Here is a 21,049-nt window from a genome sequence, read left to right on the forward strand (position 1 = left end):
CGGCGAATGTCATTCATCAGCTCAATAATTAAATCGCTCAATAATTAAGACACGGTCTTGCTGGGACGTTTCTCCTCCGTGCCGCATCCGGATGCGGAAGGGTCGGAATTACGACTTTACACGTCGTTTTCTAATATTATCCAGCGGATCCCCGTTGGGACGCGACCCTAGCAACCGTGAACCGAAAGAGAAAGAGAAAGAGAAAGAGAGAGAGAGAGAGAGAGAGAACGAGAGCGAGAAGAAGAAGAAGAGAGATAGAAATAGTTGGAAGGGAGATAGAGAACAGAAGAGAGGAAAAGCGAGAAAGGGGGGAAAGGGAGAAGGTCCCTCGACGTAGGTATAAATTGCAAATTAGTTTACCGTCCCTGATGCAGCTCTCTCTCGTCCTCTCGTTGGTTTATTCGTTGCGTCGCTTCACCCATCTATCCACCACCTCCACTATCTCCCCCTTACTACCCAACCCTCTACCGAGCGAAGCTCGAAAAGCGTTCGTAGCATCGAGAAACGAAGTTCGTGGCCTTCTGCTATGCCGGGATATGCCGAGTAAGAGCAAGATATAATATAACCAGAGGATCGGATCGCAAATCTCTCAGCAGCAATTTCAAGCACGGTGATTCCTCGGCAACGCCTTCCTCAGGATGACTCTCATCAACGGTATCCATCTCGAATCGATGAGATCTCGATCAATGACCACAAAGCCGCTGGATCGCGATACCAACGAGTTTCAGAGTTTCCTATCGCGAACTTGCATCGCCCAAAGAATTTTCTTAGGTTTCTCTTTACTCTTTCTCTCTCTTTCATTTTTTTCGAAATTTTTTATCCATTATTTTGATTAAACATTTACATAAAACTTTGGGCAGGATCATTTTGAAATTGAAATCATTTTTTATACCTCCTCTTCGTTATTGTTCGTAGTAAAGGTATCGCTTAGTTTTACTTAGTAAATACGTTTTTAAGACGCAAGAAGTTCGGAATTGGAGGAGTTATCACGTTTACCACCGGCTTACCAGCTGATAGAACTTACAGACGAGGATCAAGACCGGTCTTGAGCTTCCGTGTAATTTCTCCATGGAGATACCTTCATTACGATACCCAAGATACTACCTCCCATTCAACCCAATCCCTCCTCCTTGCTCTCTTCCTCTCTCTCTCTCTCTCTCTCTCTCTCTCTCTTTCGCTTTCACGATACCTCATCACGATACTCGAGCATTTATCTGCAAATCTCATTCATCCACGGAGTTACCGCTTCTCGTCAACTCGAGAGAGATCTTGTACAAAAGAGTAGAAAGAGTTTCACTAGTCGTGAGTAAGTAAAGAAAAAGGGATGAATTCGAGAGGCTTTAGAAAAGATAGAGAGAAAGGAAAAGAGAGAAAATAAGATATATATATATATATATATATATATATATATATATATATAGAGAGAGAGAGAGAGAGAGAGAGAGAGAGAGAGATTTTTTACTTTTATCCTAGCAAGAAATTTTTCTTTCCGCCTGACAAAGAAATCCTCACGCGTTCAAGAATTCCTTCCTTCCTTATTCCTTCCTCTTCGATACTGTTTCTCGAGGGAATAAGAAACAAGGAGCTGAAGACGCAACTATTCCTTCGTCAATAACAATCTCCCGTGATAGTAAGTGTCAGAATGGCAAGAATTGTCCTCGTCTACTTGACAAGGATCCTCTTGTTTTAGCCCACTTACATACTTATATATGTATACATGTGTCTAAGATGATCCATTTCTCTTTGTCCTCTCGACTGTCCTTTTCTTTTTTCCGTACCTTATGTCAGACGTAGTCGAACGGTCAAGCGAGCAGGCCAACGTATCTAGGAAAGAGCTTCAGTGAGGTGAAAGAGGCAAGGATGAACAGGGTTGAAGGAAGCGTGATAAAAATAAGAGAAAATAGATGACAGAGAGAAAGAGAGGAGGTAGAAAGGAGAAGAGAAAGAGGAATCTCGAAGAGACGTCCCAAAGGACAAGACCCTGCAAATGAGCCGAAGGATGCAAATCAATCCCAGGACGCAACGCTCCAAATTGTTCACCTACGCTCGAATGCGGCAATCCCTTTTCCAACGTTCTCTCTCTCTCTCTCTCTCTCTTTCTATCTCTATCTCTATCTCTATCTTTCTCTCTATATATATCTCTCTATCTCTCTTTCTCTCTTCAATCTCGATCTCTCTCGGTCCAGCGTAAAAGCAGGCCGAGAACGAGCCGGTTGCACCCGACAAGCGAAGCAGAGAATGCTCCCCCTGGGTACTACGTTGCGCGTTGCCAGACCATCCTCGAAACGTTGCTGCAACGACGTACCAGTAGCCAACGAACATTATTGCAGCGAAGCGTGCATTATCGCATCGAATGCATCCACGTTGAATCCGTTCGACCAAGTCTCGCATTCGCGTTCTTCGAACAACTATCCTCATGATTCTCTCTATGGAATTATGATCTTATGGTTTACGGATTCCCTTGGTTGTTGTTATTAAATAGATACATGGTTTCTTGAAAACAACGTAGATAAAGATCTCTCCTTCTCCCTCTCTCTCTCTCTCTCTCTCTATCTCTCTCTCTTTCTCTGGTTATATTTGAACGTTTATAAACTTGAAAATATTATTGTTGTTGTTACAAAAGGAGAAATATTTTCAATATTAATAGTTACACTGAGTCATCCTTTATATCCTTATATAGATAAACTCGTGTATTATAGCGAGGACGGTTCACGTCGTTTCACGAAACTCGTTTTCAAAGTTCGTACCGGTTGAGTAGAAAACGCGCTGGCGCACATGCACGAAGTTACGATCGTTGAAGATTACTTGCGAGCGTGAAAATAGAAGTTGCCGTGCGGACGCAATTTCAGTAAGTAAAATCATAAAGTCGTAAAGTCGGTGTATTATTTTCCTACATCGGTTAATCAGGTTCGCGTGAGCTAAGAAATCCGTCACGTTTCAGAATTCGTTCGACGCGTCACGTAAACGAATAGAAGGATAGCTCGTGACGTTATTTTGGTACAATCGTTATATCTTCGTTTCGATTAAATATATCGATGATAAATCGGATTAAATTCTTAAAAAGTGTAACTTTGAAACTTATTAATAGACAATAATAATAACAAAAACGCGAATTTCAACTTGAAAGAAAATATACGACGATCGACATTCGAATCATTTTGTCAAAAATCGACTATATTAATATCCATCTACAAATATATAGAGTTCAAATGAAGGATAAATCAATCGGGCAAATATTAAAATTTATTATTCCTTCTATCGCTGCAAGGCAAATATATATATATAGAAAAAAAAACTTGGGCTACAAATTTCGAGCATACTTGAGATGGATTATAATCCCTGTGAAATAGATCGTCGAAAAGGATCGTCCTACGATATAACGTTTCGACGTAGGCAAAATGGTGCTTTACAGTTGAATAATATAAACGACAATCTCCGAAGTACGATGCGAAAATTATTAATACCGTGTGTCCATCGGTGAAACGAAACGAACAGCAATAAATCTTTCGCGAGATCGAAACTCCATCGAAAATTCCATTAGCGAATCCTTCCTATGCGATATATGGATGTACACACATATATATATATATATATATATATATATTGGTGTATGGGGATGATTGATATTCATCGTAGATCCTTTCGTGTCATTAATTCGAACGTAAGAAGCATATAATATTCGTTGAAGATAGGGAGGTACGCGATCGAATTGCAGGAACGAACGAGATAGGTACATTGGCATGCGCAAAGGGTCATGAACGTGCGTTATCGGAAATTATCATCGCTAAACGGGGCATTGCGTATCGCACATAATTGCGACTGGAAGAGTAACGAGCATTGAATCTCCGTTGAAAGGCAGTAGATACAAGAGCGATCGATTCGATGCCAGAGGTCGATTTTCTCTAAACGGAGAAGGGGGTGGTGGAGGAGGTAGTAACGTTACATTCGAACGCCGTTCCATTACAACGCGATCAACGAGCATGTCCCGTTGCGAGAAGAAAGGGTTCATCTCCGAACGATTTTTAATTTCTCAGGGAAGGAAACTATTAGGATATGTCGTCAATCATCGATGATTAAAATCATCGTCGCTCGAGTTACGACTAATCAGTGAATGAGAAAGGAAGAAAGAAAGAAAGAAAGAAAGAAAGAAAGAAAGAAAGAAATAGAAAGAAAGAAAAAAAGAAAGAAAGCTTCGTTCGTGCATATCGTTCGATCGTTCGTTCGTTCGTTGGCTCGTTCGCTCGCTCGCTCGTTCGTTCATTCGTCATTTAATGGGCTGCACTCGTATAATTAGTCATGTTACGTACATCTCACCGTAACTTACTACCACCTTTCGGAAGAATCGAGATAATTGGAAAGGCTCGTAAAGATAGAGGGCTCGCATAGTGATAACATAGAGGTAATTTCTCCGTGAACGTGATCTAAATTAACCGCATTGCCGGTTACCGAGTATGTAATTATGTGAAACGCAAAAGAGATGGGGCTTTATTAGGAATCGCGTGTAGAATGAAAAGGTGAACGGTTGATTTTTTTGAAAGACGATTCGAGCCGCGTTTATCGGATTAAAACCGTGCGTTAATTCGACTACTTCCTTCGTAAAGTGGTTCTTTAGGCCGATGAAACAAAATTATAGCTCTCGGCCGTGCAAAGACGACGACGTTGCTCGAACAAAGGCAAGAGCAACCTAGCGATCTTCTATTCCGGCAACGTTTCCGCTGATCCATTTATCCTTCGACCAAGAGCAACCTCCAAAGGGAAACCACTAACCAGTCTTCTCGTGTGTACTCGTTGGATCAAAGTAAATCTATTGGACAACCCCGAGTCGATAGGATTTTGGGGAAATTTTTCTTTCGACCTAACAAGAACAAGGAAAGATCAATGAAATCGACCATCAAAGACCGACCGTGTTAAACTTTGATAACAACATCGTCGATATATCGTACGTCGTAGTTATCGTATCTAGAATATTAAGACAAGCGTTTAATTATGTCGACGCATGAACCACTCGTAGAATCGGTCCACGGTACCACGTGCTTTTGAATATTAATTAATTAATGAGATAATTCAGTAGATCGTATGTATAATCCAATAATCACAGCCTGTTGCACTCGACGATCTTACGAATGTATCGACCGTAAACGAGATTGGAGGCGGAAAGGGATGCCTGACTAATAGCTTGATTAGAACGATTAGAGCATTGGTCGGTGGTCCTGTTGGTTCAACCAATGTTGATAATCGTGCACGAAGTTTGCATTTCAAATCAAACAGCGACCATCAGTCGATTTACACAGTTTTCCCGTATAATCTCGCAACATATATTTGCGATATAATCGATAACTTTAGTCTTTCGGAGATGGTTTCAATTTCTTTTTTTTCTTTCCTTTCTTTTCTCATTTTCATCGGATATCCCTTTAACAGAAGAATCTTTCTTTCTTCTTTCATTTTTTTTCTTTTTCTTTATGTAACATATTCTTTCGCTTTCGAATTAATTTTTAAACGTAACGATACACGATTCTTTTGTAAAATATGAAGACACGTACTAGGAGATTTAACCGGCTAATCATTAATATTCTTGTCTTATAAACGACGTACCTTCTAATTACAAATTTAATCAGGCGTTATTCAACAGCGGTAAATGAGAGTCCGTCGGGTCGGAATATATTTTATCGTTTTATAAGTGTAATTTCGTTGAATCGTTAAAGACGAAGGAACAAAGAAGAAACAGAAAGATCATTCTCCGAAATGGTTCCTGAAAATCACCAATGAGGAATCTCATGAGTCCTTTCTCGTGTAGTCGATGGAAGACCGACTCGATTAGCAAATTGACGGGGTACGGGTGGTGCTTCGATCACGGATGTTGATCAATTACAGTAATTGTAGCTCACCCCTCTAAGTCCGTCCAAAGTCCTCGTCACGCGAGCTATTGTCCGTTCCTTTTTGCCCGATATCACGATCGTCGAATGAACGATGGGATCAACGTGTTTCGTTCTTTTCTTTTCTTTTTTTTTCTTTCTTTTTTTCTCCTTCTTCCCTTTTTTTTCTTTTTTTTTCTCATTTGGACCAAACTCGAGTCGAGATTAAACAAAGAAGGGAAGAGATCGTATTGGAAACATTTTTGTTTTGTTTCATCGGTTTTACGGTATTTTACGATAACAACTATCGATGTTATCTATCGACCTTAAAATAATTCTCCATACGACTCACGCTTTTTTTTTTCTTTCTCTAATTGGAGAAATCCGTTCGTTCACTGGGATCCCTACCTGCTGTAGAAGCAAACAAAATATTTGTGCGGCTCGTATCGGTACATTCGTATAATCTATACGCGACGAATTCGGATTGAAGTTGCAAATGTAACGCAGGAAGGAAAGCTAAAAGGTGGAAGCATCAAACATAGCTGATATTCCAGTGGCCGAGATATTTTCAAAAGCAAAGAATCAATAACGATCGAGCCGAACTAATACGCAAACTTCTATACAGTGAACCCAATTAAGTAATTTATCGAAAAGCATTCGTACTTCCTTATTTTTCCTTTTTCTCTTTGATTTTTATTAATTCGTCTACCAATTAGCCATCGTTACACTATGATGCAGAGAAATCGATAATTTCGAGAGTACGATGAAATACTTGCCTCGAAAGCATTTTATGAGAACACGATATTCAATCGTTTTCTTTTCTTTTTCAATCATATAAAATATTTATTATCGAATCGTTATTGTAAACTCAACTTAAAAGCATTTCATTGTCGAAGGATATATTTGCCCGATATAAACTCTTATAAAACTTGACGTTTCGTTCATTAATTTCAATTACAAAAGAAACTTCATATCTAGCGAATGAATCGTTAAAAGAACATTCCCGGCTGGTGGTCGATAAAATTTTTTTTTTATTTAGGTATTAATTTCGATAGCTCATATAAGCAAGAAAAATTGCTCCTACCATAAATAAATAAATAAATAAATAAATAAATAAATGGATAAATGAATAAAAAATAAATAAAAAATTTTAACGCGTAATCTAAAAAAGATATTTTTAATGTTTCGCTCGTAACCAAAGAGCGAACGTTGTCGTGTTTTTAAAATATTAATTAAGAGTCGTTTTAGATACGAGGCGAACAATGAAAAAAAAAATAACGTTTTTTTTTTTTTTACTACTCGTATAAAAAGTCTTATCAACTTTGGATAAAATACAATGTGATAAAGTTGCTCTCATAAAGGAAAACGTCGTGCGACTGCATGCATATAGTCCGGGACGAATTTAATGACTCACAATGGTCTTTTTTTTCTTTTTTATTGTTTCAGATATGATCTAGAATCGGATAAGCTCTATTCTTTTTCGTGGTACAAGGATCACGAAGAATTCTATAGATACGTACCAAGGAGCGAACCTACTCAACATAGTTATCACGTCGAGGGCATTAAAGTGGACGTAAGTTAAGATTATTTTTTATATATTAGATATAATCAAATAATTATTCATAATTTATAAAAGAATAAATTAAGATGAACGATGACGAACTATAACAATTCGTGATACATGGAAGTAGATGATACATGGTTATTCACGAATGAAATCCATGACTTTCGACGAAGATTTAGCAGGTCTAATTTACTCTTTAAATTATGGTAGAGTCGGTCTAGTCTCTCCTCCGTTCCACCAGAAGAGATTGTTCGTGTCTAGTAGCAGCTTTCGCTTTTGGAACGACGAAGAGATACTGCGACTTCGACTTCCAACGGGAAGACAAACGACCTATTTCGTTTCACGATTGCGCATAGTGATTCCTTAAGGAAGATCGAGTTTTCTGGGAAATAAAAGAAAAAAAATATATATATATGGAGAGAGAGAGAGAGAGAGAGAGAGAGAGAGAGAGAGAGAGAAACATTTATAAATCAGCAAAAATCGATACTCAATCGTTAAAACATTGTATCGAGAGGAGATCAAATATAGCATCGTTAACTTTTGTTATCGATATTGCTCCGGTACAGCGACAATAATAATTCCGTCTGATTACTCAAAGTTGATATATACGTATCTACATATATCTATATCTATATCTATATCTATATCTATCAGTCTATATCTATTATAATTTTTATTATTTACGTTCGAAAGACTCGCCGTTTGCATCGACACGTTAATAACGAGTTAGTGCAAAACCGATATGACGTAAATTTTAATGGCTCGTTGAAAATAACGTTTCGATGCCTCTCGAAAATGACATTAGCAATGAAAATGTATTTTGATAGATATCGGTCAAATATCCTGAATCGTATTACGTACGATGGAGTAATAAACTTTCGAGGTAATCGATAAGTCGAAGGTATAATTAGAAAATATAATACACGTTACATCGATATAAATATACATACGTATTAATATATATATTTACTTCTCTCTCTCTCTCTGTTCGTTCGTGTCTTTATCCTACTCTTTGAAGATCAACCATGCGAAGAATGGCATTTTTCGCACGCCCGAGATTACCGAGTCAATTTCGATCCAATTTTTCTCGAAGCACCTATAAAAGAATTCCATCGGGATGATGCAAAACGTAAAACACAGTCTGCTCGTGTACCGAGATCATCAATTTTATATTCAGTCCAGTCAAACCATTTTTATTATTCTACTTGACGTCACAAGATACGACCGAGTCTTTTTATTCAGCTTCTCTATTTTTTCTCAAAAAAGTAAAGAGCAATTTTAGGAATACGTACTCGTATCAATGGATAGATAGATGGCATACGTCGTATAACGGATAAATCGTATAGAACGTCTTGCAACTATCGAAACGATAATCGAAACTTTTAACTCGTTTTCGTCGCCTTTTAGAAGAGACGCGACGAAACGAATACGTTTTAACGATCTATCAAAATAACGTACATACGTACGTACATACACGTCGAGAATGGAAAAGTGCCTCGTAGATCTAATCGAAACGATCGTCAAAATCGACTATATATGCGATTGCGAATTCAGTAGTGCAGTCTGGTTGGTTCGATAACGAGACCGTTTCCGCTTCATTTTTCCAACTTTCGCGAAATTTCCTTTTCTTTTCGAAACATATTCTCTTTAAGATCGGTCCACGTCTAATGAGGATTACGTGAGTCGAATCGGTCGAATCCCTTTCGTGTTCCTTCGATAAGAGTTTAACTATTAATCTAAACTCGACCGAGCAAGCAACCTCACGGTATCGACAAAGAAATTTTTCCCCTATATCGAATCTACACTATCTAGTTTTCTATCTCTTTCTCTCTTTCTCTCTCTCTCTCTCTCTCTCTCTCTCTCTCTCGTACATTATACACCATCTTATCCTCCTCTCGTTCTATACCGTGACACTTATTGGAGTACCAAGAAATTAAGTGGATTCCATAGAGCTGACTGGTTCCACACATTTTTCATCCTCTTCGCTTCCCTCCTAATTTCCGTCTTCTCTCTCTCTCTCTCTCTCTCGCTCTCTCTCTCTCTCTTGCTCTCTACTATCTTTTTCTTTCTCTTTCCTTCGTTGGAAACACAAGAAACGTCGTTCGCCACGATAGCGATCCTACACTTGCACTGTTTGTAAGAAAACTCGATCGTCCAAGTCAATTTGATTTCGAGTAGGTACGATAAAATTTCGCGCGCAGGAGAAGTTTGCTTTCTTTGTTTCTTTCTTTCTGTTTTATCTTTTCTAAAACAAAAACAGTCAATCATCGGTACATTCCTATACCGTCGTTCGTTCTTTATTGCTTCACGGGAACGGTATTTGCTCTTTTTGGATATTAACTGCAACGTTAGAAGAGCTTACGGCGGCGCTTATATTGATTTACTAACGTAAGTTATATAGTATTACCAGTGCGTTACCGGAAGTTATTTCAGGATAGTTAAGCGCATAAGAAAGGGAGAGAGAGAGAGACAGAGAGAGAAGGAGAGAGAGAGAGAGAGAGAAAGAAGAAGAAAAGAAAAAGAGAGAAAGAACGAGAGGGACAAAAACATAAAGATAGAAGCGCTATTAACAAGAACGCTAACTCAGTGAGTTGGTCAAGTTTCTAAGACATCTTCTTGTTGTAAACGAAATCTTGAAGCTCTTCCTATTCGATATATCTAAAGAACTTCTCGTAAGACTTCTCTCGATTCGGATACGAAACTTTTTATCGATGTTCAAAAGGTGTCACTAAAAACAGCTTTTCTCTCTTTTTCTCTCTCTCTCTCTCAATCTCAATCTCAACCAATTCCTCAACCAAAGTGCAAAAACTTTTCTGAATTGGAAGAAGAAAAAAATGATTCCAAAAATCATTTCAATCTATGTAAACACTTGAAATTTCTCGCAAACGGTAATATCCATCGTTTCTTCGAAATTTTTCAATGATAAGAAATATTGGATGGAGGTGTACGATTAAAGCATTCCCGTTGAAAATTCCATGCTATTAAGGTCAAAGATCGATTCAATCGATACTGTCGTTCGCGAGCAAGAGAAGATTTTCCCGATACGAATCCAGTTTTAGTTTTCCTTCCTTTGATTCTACAGAAAGTGCTTTAAACGCGGCCTCTTCAACGCAGACCTAGATAGGAAAGTAAGAAAATGAGAGAGAAAGAGAGAGATGACTCGTAAAAGATAGAATCGCAACGCTTGATAATCCATTTACCTGATCGCAAGGCTTTCCATTTTGAGAAATATTTCTCCATCTCTCTCTCTCTCTCTCTCTCTCTCTCTCTCTCTATATATATATATATATATATATATATATATATATATATATCTTTCTTTTTATATTTATCGTGTCCGTCTAATACTTTCCGCAAAGAGTAAAACAGAGAAATAACGAGAAACAGAAAAGAGAGAGAGAGAGAGAGAGAGGAGATCGACTTACAACTATTCTCAAACAAAAGTACGAAAGGAAAGGAAAAAAGGCGCGATATAAAATAGAAAAATAATATTATAGAAACTTAAGGTTGAGTAGGAATAGGTGTAAAGCATTTGAAGGTTATAGCGTAATATTACATTTGCGGAAAGTTCATTGCGTTTCTGCGTTTAATAACGCGCAGAACGTTGGCCGCACGTACGGGTACAATAACTGTAATAAGAATAGAAACTTTGAACAAGTATCTCGAAGATTCGAAACGTAGGTATACGTCGGAAAACGTGGAATTTAATTAACACGCTCGTACTTTAACGTCTTAATACGCGTTCGCCTTGCTAGCTCGGATACGATGGTATAAGACTTGGAACAAACGATAACGAGCCACTTCGACGCGTTATCTCGTGCGGAAATATCTCGAGAGAAAAGAAATTCCGTTTCGAAGGAAACCTTTCTCTTCAAACGAAAGAGAAAATAAGAAAGAGAAAGAGAGAGAGAGAGAGAGAGAGAGAGTTTCGCTCAGTTTCCTCCCTATATATTCTCTCTCTCTCTCTCTCTCTCTCTCCCTCTCTCGGATGAACTTTTTCAAAAGTACGACGCTTATACTTTAATCTCAACTCGAGAGATAAAAAAAGAGAGAGAGAGAGAGAAAAAAGAGATTACTATTCCTACCTCCGGAATTATAATTATACGCGCATTGCTAGATTTACGACGACTAATTAATTCGGAAATCTAGTGCCACTAGGGATTCCATCCCCGTGCGGATAGTATTAAATTGTGAAATCAAAATGTCCGAGTAAGAAGTTAGCGGAATGTTGAATGAGAAAATGGTTTCGTTTTTCTTTGTGTAATCCTTAGTGTTTTATGGTTTCGGAATAATGTATCGTTAAAAATTTATCATCGTTAGCTATTAGTATAATTAACCGAGTTAATCGTAATAGCCAATTTCGCTTTTCTTTGCACAGCACCGATACTCCGACCACAGACGAGTACAACTTGAAGATGTTGGACTTTACACCAGCGGAAGGTACAAGTGCGAAGTTGTTGCAGAAGCACCCAACTTTAACTCGGTTATCGCTGAGGCCAATATGGAGGTCGTAGGTGAGCTATTCTCTCAACGTTACTTTGTATTAATTAATAATCCTTTGATCATAAAATTCACGTCCTCCGACACGATAATTCGATTAACTCTGCCAACATAGCGAACTATAATCCATAATAAGCATCCTTACGATCTTCAAACGTTTTGGTCATCCTTCGAAATATTGGATCGTATTTATCCTTTCGACTTCCTCCCTTTTGGGATTTATCGTTGGATCTCGTAAAAAAGAGAAAGTTATCTCTCGAGATAATTATAATAAATATTTATTATTAAATTATTAAGAAAGAGATATAAAACAAATCTTGTCGAATTATATTTAATTATTTTAATAAGGATAGAATCGTTTGATAACGCGGTGACACTAAATTTCTATGCACTCTTTACATAAAAGTGACTTTGAATCGCGTTCACCATAGATTAACAACACGCGATTCGGTTTAACCACGAAATCACGTTGCTACACAGTTACAATGTAATATATTGCATCTGACATATTTGCGACCTACATATCTACGTAGCGTGATATCGTGTTATCGTAGATTTACATCAGTCTTTTTACTGGGTTAAAAACTTTTTCTTTTTTCTTTCTTTTTTTTTCTTTTTTTTTCCTTAGGTACTTTCAGTAGGCGAGAATTATTATAAAATTTGCCACAAACTAGCATGACGTCGTTTCTAACACTCGCTAGAGTGACATACGATTTTGGCACGCGACTTTGCGATTGAACGAAAACTTTAGCCTATATTATTCGTTGCGCTGCAAAATCAAATGATCTTTTTTTTCTTCCTTTTTTCTCTCCCTCTCTCTCTCTCTCTCTCTCTCTCCCTCTCTCTGTTTTTTCGCTTGCCTAACGAGAAAAGTAAGAACTTTGTAAAAACATAATTTTACGATATATTATGCCGTAATAAAAAAAATTCAGTATTTTTAATAACAGGAGTATATCAATCTTTTCTAAAATTTAAATCGAAATAAAACACGGTGGAGATGTAAGTACCTAAATATAGTAGTAATATCAAACACACAGAAGCTGTAGATATATATATATATATATATAGCAGTATAAAAAGAGAAAGAGAGAGAGAGAGAGAAAGAGATAGAGAAAAATATTTTTAAAGCAGAAAAGCCCGGGTACGAAGGGCAAAGGTACGAATTTTCCTCGAGGTGCATATTCGCGACAAAATTCCCTCTTTTTTCTTCCCCCAGCTTCCTCCTCCTCCTCCTCCTTCTCCTACCTCTTTTCCACCACTAATCCTGTCTTTCCTAAACTATCTCTCGTTTTCACGAGGTACGTTTTTCCGGTCGCATTTCTTGAGCCGTAGCACGATCGATAGGCCACGTACCCACCGTTACCACGTCTTTACCAGCATCGTTGAAAATTTCGTGCGCAGGAAATTACCTGCGGGTAGGTTGGCCCTCTGTCCTCGTCGTTCGCTCGTTCGTTCGTTCACGATGGAACACGCTCCGCTCTGTCACAGCACGTCCGCAAGCTATTTTTTCTTTCCTTTTTACTCTTTCAACGACCCACTCTTTCAATGATCCGCGTTACACATTGCCCTAATTTCCCAATATTACCTTCATCCTAGTCGTACAAACGTTTCGCGATCGACCCGATAAATTTCAATCGAACTTTATCACTCACCGTGCTGTAAATAGAGCAATTAGCATACTTTGAAAAATAAGATTATATTTATCGAGTCGCTATTTGTCGATACGACTTTAAATAATAATGAAAGATTATTTGGAAGGAAAGCTTTGAAATTTATAGGATGTCGAGGATCGTACCGATGACCAATTCGAATCGTGACTATCGAGACAAGAGTTCGTCGGTCGTTTAAGAGGAACTTAATCGATTTATCCTCTCGTTTGCAAATTGTTTCCTTCCTTCCGTCCCGACGGCTAACGGGCATTAGCGTCGTGGCTGATTGGCATCGAGGATCGAACGACGTCGTCGTCGTCGTCGTCGTCGTCGTCGTCGTCGTCGTCGTAGCCGTCGTAATCGTCGTCGTAGTCGTCGTTGTAGTCGTCGTTGTAGTCGTCGTAGTCGTTATAGCCGTCAACATCGCCGTCGACATCGTCGTCATCCCAACGCTCGATTCTCGAATGGAAAATCTCAGTCCTGCTAGTCTTGATGGTTACCTTTAAGCCGCTTTAAGCGCATGTATCTCCTCTTGGAAAAGTAGCAAACGTGTAACCTGAATGGATCAATCCAACCGCGAGTCGCGAATGGCTTCGTTGAATATTCTAAGCGAGGTGTCACGAAGGCTTTAGAAGCTTATCCAAAGGTTGCACTTTTATCGCGATAGCGACGTCGAGAACAATTTTGATGCGTCCTCTGCCAGCTTGAGTTGAATGAGATTAAACGACGTCGAGAGAAAAACTTCAGTTAAAAACTTGACCTAAAACTTATACCTAATAGCTACGAGATTTAAATCTATGAAATCTAATGAAACTACTATAGGAGATAAAGAATATGGGAAATGAAGAAGTGGTAATTATAGAGGAAAGTAGTAATATCGATTTTTATTTTTAGATAAAATTGACTTAGGTATATCCAGGTATATATATATATATATATATATATATATATATATATGTATATGGCGATCGCGAATCTATTCTTATCGAGATTTTTAATCGATATTTTTCTCGCGTAAGAAACATCGAGAACGACGTTGATAAATTTTCCTACGAAAAATCGAAAAACACGCTCGTGCGCGACACGTTTCGAGAATAATTAGTCGGTCTACGTCGATTGCTGCTCACGAATATGCAAATTTTGTATACACACCGTGTATAAATATGTATAGTGTATAATAGCGTATAATGAATCTACATATACTTTAGTGACCGAAGGAAACAGAGAGAGAGAGTGAGAGAGAGAGAGAGAGAGCGAGAGAGAGATTTTTCTTTGTTATATATTAACGATCAAATATGAGGAACAATTATTTACATTTTTCGTTTAATCGAAAATTTGACATTTATTGTCAAATTTAAAATGCAAAAGAACTAAAGTATTGTTAATAAGAATGTATACTACGACTGAAATTACTTTTTAAGGACGCACACGCGCGAGCACATACACACGTACGCGCACACACATGTGCCTTTATAAACTTCTTCGCATATAAAACATCTAATAAACGACAGAATTTCCTTCATGCTTTAAAAATGAGCTTATACGATAGCGCAGCTTTAAATGCTTGGTTATACGAGATCAAAGAATCTTTGAACTAACCGAGGACAGCTCGCTGCCACGAATTCACTATTTTATTTTTAAAAGATAGCCTCATCTCTATCTCGGTATATATGTATATATATGTGTGTGTGTGTGTGTGTGTGTGTAATACGTATATTCCTAACATTTCGAATCCCATTAATCCGAATAATCCTTTTTCATTGCGCGAAAAATATATAGCTTTCATAGATTATTCGCAAAATATTATCTGTCTACTTTATAAGCTCAAACGGATTATGGCTTCTCTTCATCACTGTGTAATTTATAATTGGAATCACTCTCGCATTAATTCACAGTATTATATATATATATATATATATATATATATATATATATATATTAATGAAAATAACTACCAATAATAATAATAACAATAATAATAATAATAATAATAAAAATAATAATAATAATCTCCAAAATTATATCTCGAAAAATCTATGATATTTCTTTACTTTTCATATGCCCACATTTCTCTCTCTCTCTCTCTCTCTCTCTCTCTCTCTCTCTCTCTCTCTCTCGTTATCTTACACGACACCCAAATTTCTTGTTCCCGCCTTTCATGGAAATTCTTTGCAATTTTGTCGCAGTTCTGCCCGAAGAAAGTCCCACGATAACGGGCGAAGAAAAGATTTACGCTAGCGGCGACGTTCTTGCCCTGAATTGCACCAGCGGCAGATCCCATCCCGGTGCACATCTGAAGTGGTTCATCAACGGCGTACAGGTGAGCACAAAAATCCGTCTTGCCTTTAACGAGTATCGAAAAGAGCGAAGTAAATAAAGAGGAGGAAGAAAAAGAAAAAAAGGAAAAAAAATTCACGCACAGCCGCGCGCGCGCGGGCGCGCGCTCACACACACGCGCACGCAAAAAAAAAGATAAGAAGAAGAAGAAGAAAAAAGAAACGAGATAAAGTAATATTGTTGGATCGATGAACGAGTTCTCGACGAAGAAACTTCACCCTCGCGATAAACTCGTAAAAAAATTTTCAAGATCCACCTTGGTTGGTTAACAAGAGATTCGTAATACTTTAAATTCGAGAATGATAATACCCCATCCGTCAAAGATCGATCGATTAAACAATAAATTCCACGCAGACTTCTCCTCGTTAATTTTTAATACTTCCGGAACTTCCGCAGCTTAAATTTTCAAGCGCATGAAGCTCGTCGACGCCAAAGGTTATCCCTCGTCGACGAGGGAAAACTCGAAAGCTGTAGGATGAAGAAGAGAAGGAGGGAAGCAGAAGGTTCTCTCTCTCTCTCTCTCTCTCTCTCTCTCTCTCTCTCTCTCTCTCTCTCTCTCTCTCTCTCTCTCTTTCGGCAAATAGAGTCCGTTTATGTTCAACTTTTATTGTCGGGATTTCATTGTTAACATCGTTTTATATTAAAATTGATTACTACTGACATTGTTGCTGATATTTGTATCTATTATTATAAATTATTTTCATTTTATGTATTTTGTAATTCTCTCTCCCTCTCTCTCTCTCTCTCTCTCTCTCTCTCTCTCTTTCTTTCTCTTTCTCTCTCTCTCTCTCTCTCTCTCTCTCTCCTTCTCTCTCTCTTTTTATGAAGCATATATTTCATCGAAAGATAATTATTTTCTCGATTGACCTTATATTTGAAAAATCATTTATCATAGAACGTCGATTAAAACCACGAACCCATCGACCACTTTTCCCTACCGATACAGCCAGTCATTTAACGAGACAAGGCGCGGATCGTTCCGACGAGACAGTTATAAAGCGAATATTTTGTTTCGTTTCGCTCGAATAAAATAGAAAACAGAAAAGGAGAAAAATACGATGGAAAGGAAAGAAGAGAGAGAAATGATAACGTAAAATGCTTCGGGCATCGATGTAGCATACAAATAAATTTTCTAAATCATCTGGTACTCGTTAAAATTACGAACAAAAATAAAAAGAGAGAGAGAGAGAAGGCAGAAATAAAAAAATATAGAACAAGAACGAATTGTTTATTTAAAACATTAAAAATATAAATATATACGAGATCGTAAGCAGCAGGATTAAACAAAAAAAAAAAAGCAAACAAGAAAAAGTATGATTATTCTCTAGAAAATATGAATTTATAAAAAATTAAGTCGCTATTCAACTTACTCAGCTTATTTTTTCACGCTCTCGCGAATAGATTTTTAATTACTTCACTGCTTTAACGGGATATTTTAGTCGGTTTTGAAACGTGTGTCGTGCTTAATATTACCGTGAAAGAAAAGCTATTCATATATTACCCTCGTTATATATTTATTCGACTTTAATACAACATTTTAACGTCCTTCCCACAATATGTCTGAACATACGAACAAAAGAAAGATCGAAAGAGAGTATCGAAATTAAACTTTTTTTTAAATTCAATAAAATACCTTGAAATCATAATTCTAAAACGATCGATCGGTGCCAAGAGGACGAATTCGCTTTATCTTCTTCGGTTTTTTGATGTAACGAAAAAAGAAAAAGAAGGGAAAAAAAGGAAAAAAAAGAAAAGGAAAAAGGAAAGAGGAAAAAAGAGAGAGAGAGAGAGATAGAGAAAGAGATAAGATATTCGTAGATTCGAAGAATAAAAGCAGCGTTTGAGATGATGGAAGGAGGCAATTTCCTGAAGGTGAAAGGGAAATCCTCTAATTAATCCGAGGAACTGCTAGCGAAGAGAGAAAGAGAAAGAAAGAGAGATTAATTTGCTTTTGGAGAGTCTTGAGGAAAGTCCGTGGTAGCGGTGACGCACGAGAGCCCTTCTTTTAATTGTTACCTCGTTGCAAAAGAACAATCTACGTCTTGGTAATCGTCCACCTTTCGTATCTCCGTATTCCATTCTTTTACATCGATACAAAGACGACCAAATCTTTTCCGCGAGTGTGTTTGGATTTCAACGTTAGACAATACGAATACTTTGGAAAAAAAGACAAAAGTTTTCCTCTCGCGGATTCTGACTCGTTTCCTTTTCCTTTTTATATATAGCTATACACATATAACTTGTGTGTGTGTTTTCGACGAAGAATGATAGGTAAGAGGAAAAAGAGGTTAACAAGTTCTTCGTTAAAGAATTTCTTCAAATATAGGGTTAATAAATAAAAAATGAAGCTGAATCGATTAGCTTTATAGCGAGCAAGTGGACCCATTAAGAATACTAGTGAATCTTTAACGAGGAAAGATTACATAGATACTCTCCTTGCGTTTCGTTTTCATTGCATGAAAAAATATCTAGGGGAATAGGTCTCTCTTTCTCTCTCTCTCTCTCTCTCTCTCTCTTTCTCTGTCTCGATCCTACTTATTACTCGCACGCTTTTATTCTCATGCTTGAAAAAATAATTGTCTTGTGCGAATTGAAAACATTTTCATCGATCTACTTTCAGCCGATAATTCATTTCCTTTTTTTGCTAAATTGTTCATGGAAAATCATAAATGGAAGTGAAAACAGTTCGCAGAAAAAAAGTGAAGATAGCTCTTTCGCAACCAACGTGCACCCAGAGAAACCATTTCTTCGCATCGACAGCACTAATCTCGTTCCACCTCAATTAATTTTTACGACGCTACCAAGCGAGAAAGAGAGAAAGAGAAAGAGAGAGAAAGAGGAGGGGGGCCGAGAGAAAGAGAGATAAAAATGAAGATCGGAAAAGGAGAGAGTGAGTGAGAATCTTTATAAAACGCTTTACGCGAGCTGTTTTTCTTCGAAAGCAATCGTTACTTGAAAATTTATCCGCTCGAAGAGACTCGCGTATCCGGTCTTTTTCCTTGCTGCTCACTGAAGATGATGATAAAATTTAGAACGGCGTGAATGCAGAACGAACGACAGAAAATAAGTATTACGAAGGAGTTTAAAGAGTCGAAAAGTTCAAATTTAGAATGCTCGGTCGATCGTCCGAGCTTTAAGATCAAGAAGAATCTAAATAAGACAGTGAATTACGGCGGGAACTGTAATTAGAAAAATTCGAGAAAAAGAAGGGTCATTTAATCTTTCAAACTGATCGTTTCTTTTCTTTCATTTTTATTTTTTATTCAATTCATAATCACAGAAGCTATATGAAAATTAACTGGGAATATATTTTCGATATTTTCGTATATTCTCGATCAATTTGTCATTGTCTCGGAATGGTCTATCGATAATAATGATCCATTTAATAATAATTCATTTAATTACTTTGCTTCCAAATCCTCAGAAGAGATCTGTACTTTCTTTATTTAATAATATATCATTCTCTTATATTATATATCCGTAAGATATCTTCGGAAGCGGTTCGCGAGTATTCTGACGTGTGTCGATAAGTCGAACATCAACGTTGATCTAATTATTTTCTATCTCTCACTTGGATACACGTACCTATCTATTGTATTTCGGTTCGACGGTTTACTCGTTTAAAGCGTCACCGTTAATCGTACATTGGAAATTTCCCGTTCATTTTCACATTTGATTGCTAACAACAACGTTACATCCTCTTTCTCTCTCTCTCTCTCTTTATCTCTCACACACAAACACACATGTATGCAAAGATACACACGCACATGTACATGGACAAACTTGTATCGATGTTACAGGCAGCTGTTCGTATTTTACGATTTACAGGATTCGTTGGGCCGAAGCGGAAAATGAAAATTTTCCATATCTCGCGAAACGAAGAGTGTCCGTGGCGTATACCTACCTAGCTATTACCTACCTACCATAAAAGCAAAATTATTTTCATTTCGCTATTCTCGTCACGTCCGCTTGGAAAATAATTTTCCTAAATTCTCGTCACGCGTTTGTTCTCCAGGTGAAAGCGGATTCGGAACGGAGGCACGAACAGCACGGCTTGATCTCGACGATATCGAGTCTCCGACTGGAACTCGAGCCAGATCATCTCTCGAGCGAGAAGATAAAAGTCAGGTAAAGTTGTTTTTTCTTTCCCTTTTCTATTTTTTTTTCTTTCTTTTCCTTTTTCTTTTTTTTTACTCTCTTTTTGTCTATTCTTCCTTCCACCGTTTTGTTTTCTCTCTCTCTCTCTCTCTCTCTCTCTCTCTCTCTCTCTCTCTCTCCGTCTTCTTTTTTGGTTTCTAATCGCTTCTATGTTTTTTTCTATTCCAAAGGTGCGAGGCAGTAGTTCGATCGAGCCAAGAAACGAACGATTCGTTCATTGACTCGCGTGCAACGGAAGTATTCGGTGAGTAGTTTAATTTTTCTTTTTTCACTTTCTCTCTCTACATATATCTCTTTCTCTCTTTTCTTTTTCTCCATACTCGAAACAAACACTCAGACAAATAATATCGATATTATTTATTATTCGCAAATCTATAAGATCGTCTCTCGGTAGAAGGTAATTCGAGCAGTGCTCGTTTCATTCGTCGCCCGTGAAAATCTCTCGTGAGAAAAGCGCCACCAAGAAATTGAAACAATATTTTACAAGCACTTGCGACCGAGCGATATACCTATCTCCCTCTCTTTCCTTCTCTCTCGTTTCATGCTGCTTTTCTTTCTGTCCTTTATTACATCTTTTTATTCGTCTTTCTCTCTAGAATGGTCGTCGTCAACGGTGTCCCGTCCATCCGGTGTTAGTTACCCTCTAATTGCGACTTAAATTAGCCGTAGTCTTCTACAAGCTTGTCCTTTTTATTAGTGTTCCTTCGTTCTCTCTCTTTCTCTTTCTCGTTCTCTCTCTGATACTTCTTATTCTTATCTCTGTCTCTCTCTCTCTCTTTCTCTTTCTCTATCTCTATCTCTATCTCTCTCCCTCCCTCCGCCTCTCATCTTCCAACATTCTCGTCGAGAAAATACGGTCGTAAAATTACCTGACATCCTAGAGAGAAGAAGCATCGCTTAATCTCATGAAATTAGCGACGTTAGCACGACTTGACGTTTTCATTGCTCTTATATGCATTCGTCTAGCGCATTACCTTGAAAATAATTGG

The 21,049-nt window shown here is 37.7% G+C and overlaps 1 protein-coding gene across 2 annotated transcripts in view; it reads left to right on the forward strand.

Moving 5' to 3' along the window:
• Positions 1-21,049, forward strand: part of LOC127067478 (uncharacterized) — a 64,423-nt gene that overhangs the window by 36,045 nt on the left and 7,329 nt on the right. For both annotated transcript variants that reach the window (XM_051002443.1, XM_051002445.1), the window contains 5 exons: positions 7,299-7,425; positions 11,795-11,930; positions 15,752-15,885; positions 19,918-20,030; positions 20,231-20,304. In XM_051002443.1, coding sequence (XP_050858400.1) covers positions 7,299-7,425; positions 11,795-11,930; positions 15,752-15,885; positions 19,918-20,030; positions 20,231-20,304 — 584 coding nt within the window. The remainder of the gene's footprint in view (positions 1-7,298; positions 7,426-11,794; positions 11,931-15,751; positions 15,886-19,917; positions 20,031-20,230; positions 20,305-21,049) is intronic.

The sequence above is a fragment of the Vespula vulgaris genome, chromosome 11 (genome assembly GCF_905475345.1).
Source record: "Vespula vulgaris chromosome 11, iyVesVulg1.1, whole genome shotgun sequence".
NCBI lineage: Eukaryota > Metazoa > Arthropoda > Insecta > Hymenoptera > Vespidae > Vespula > Vespula vulgaris.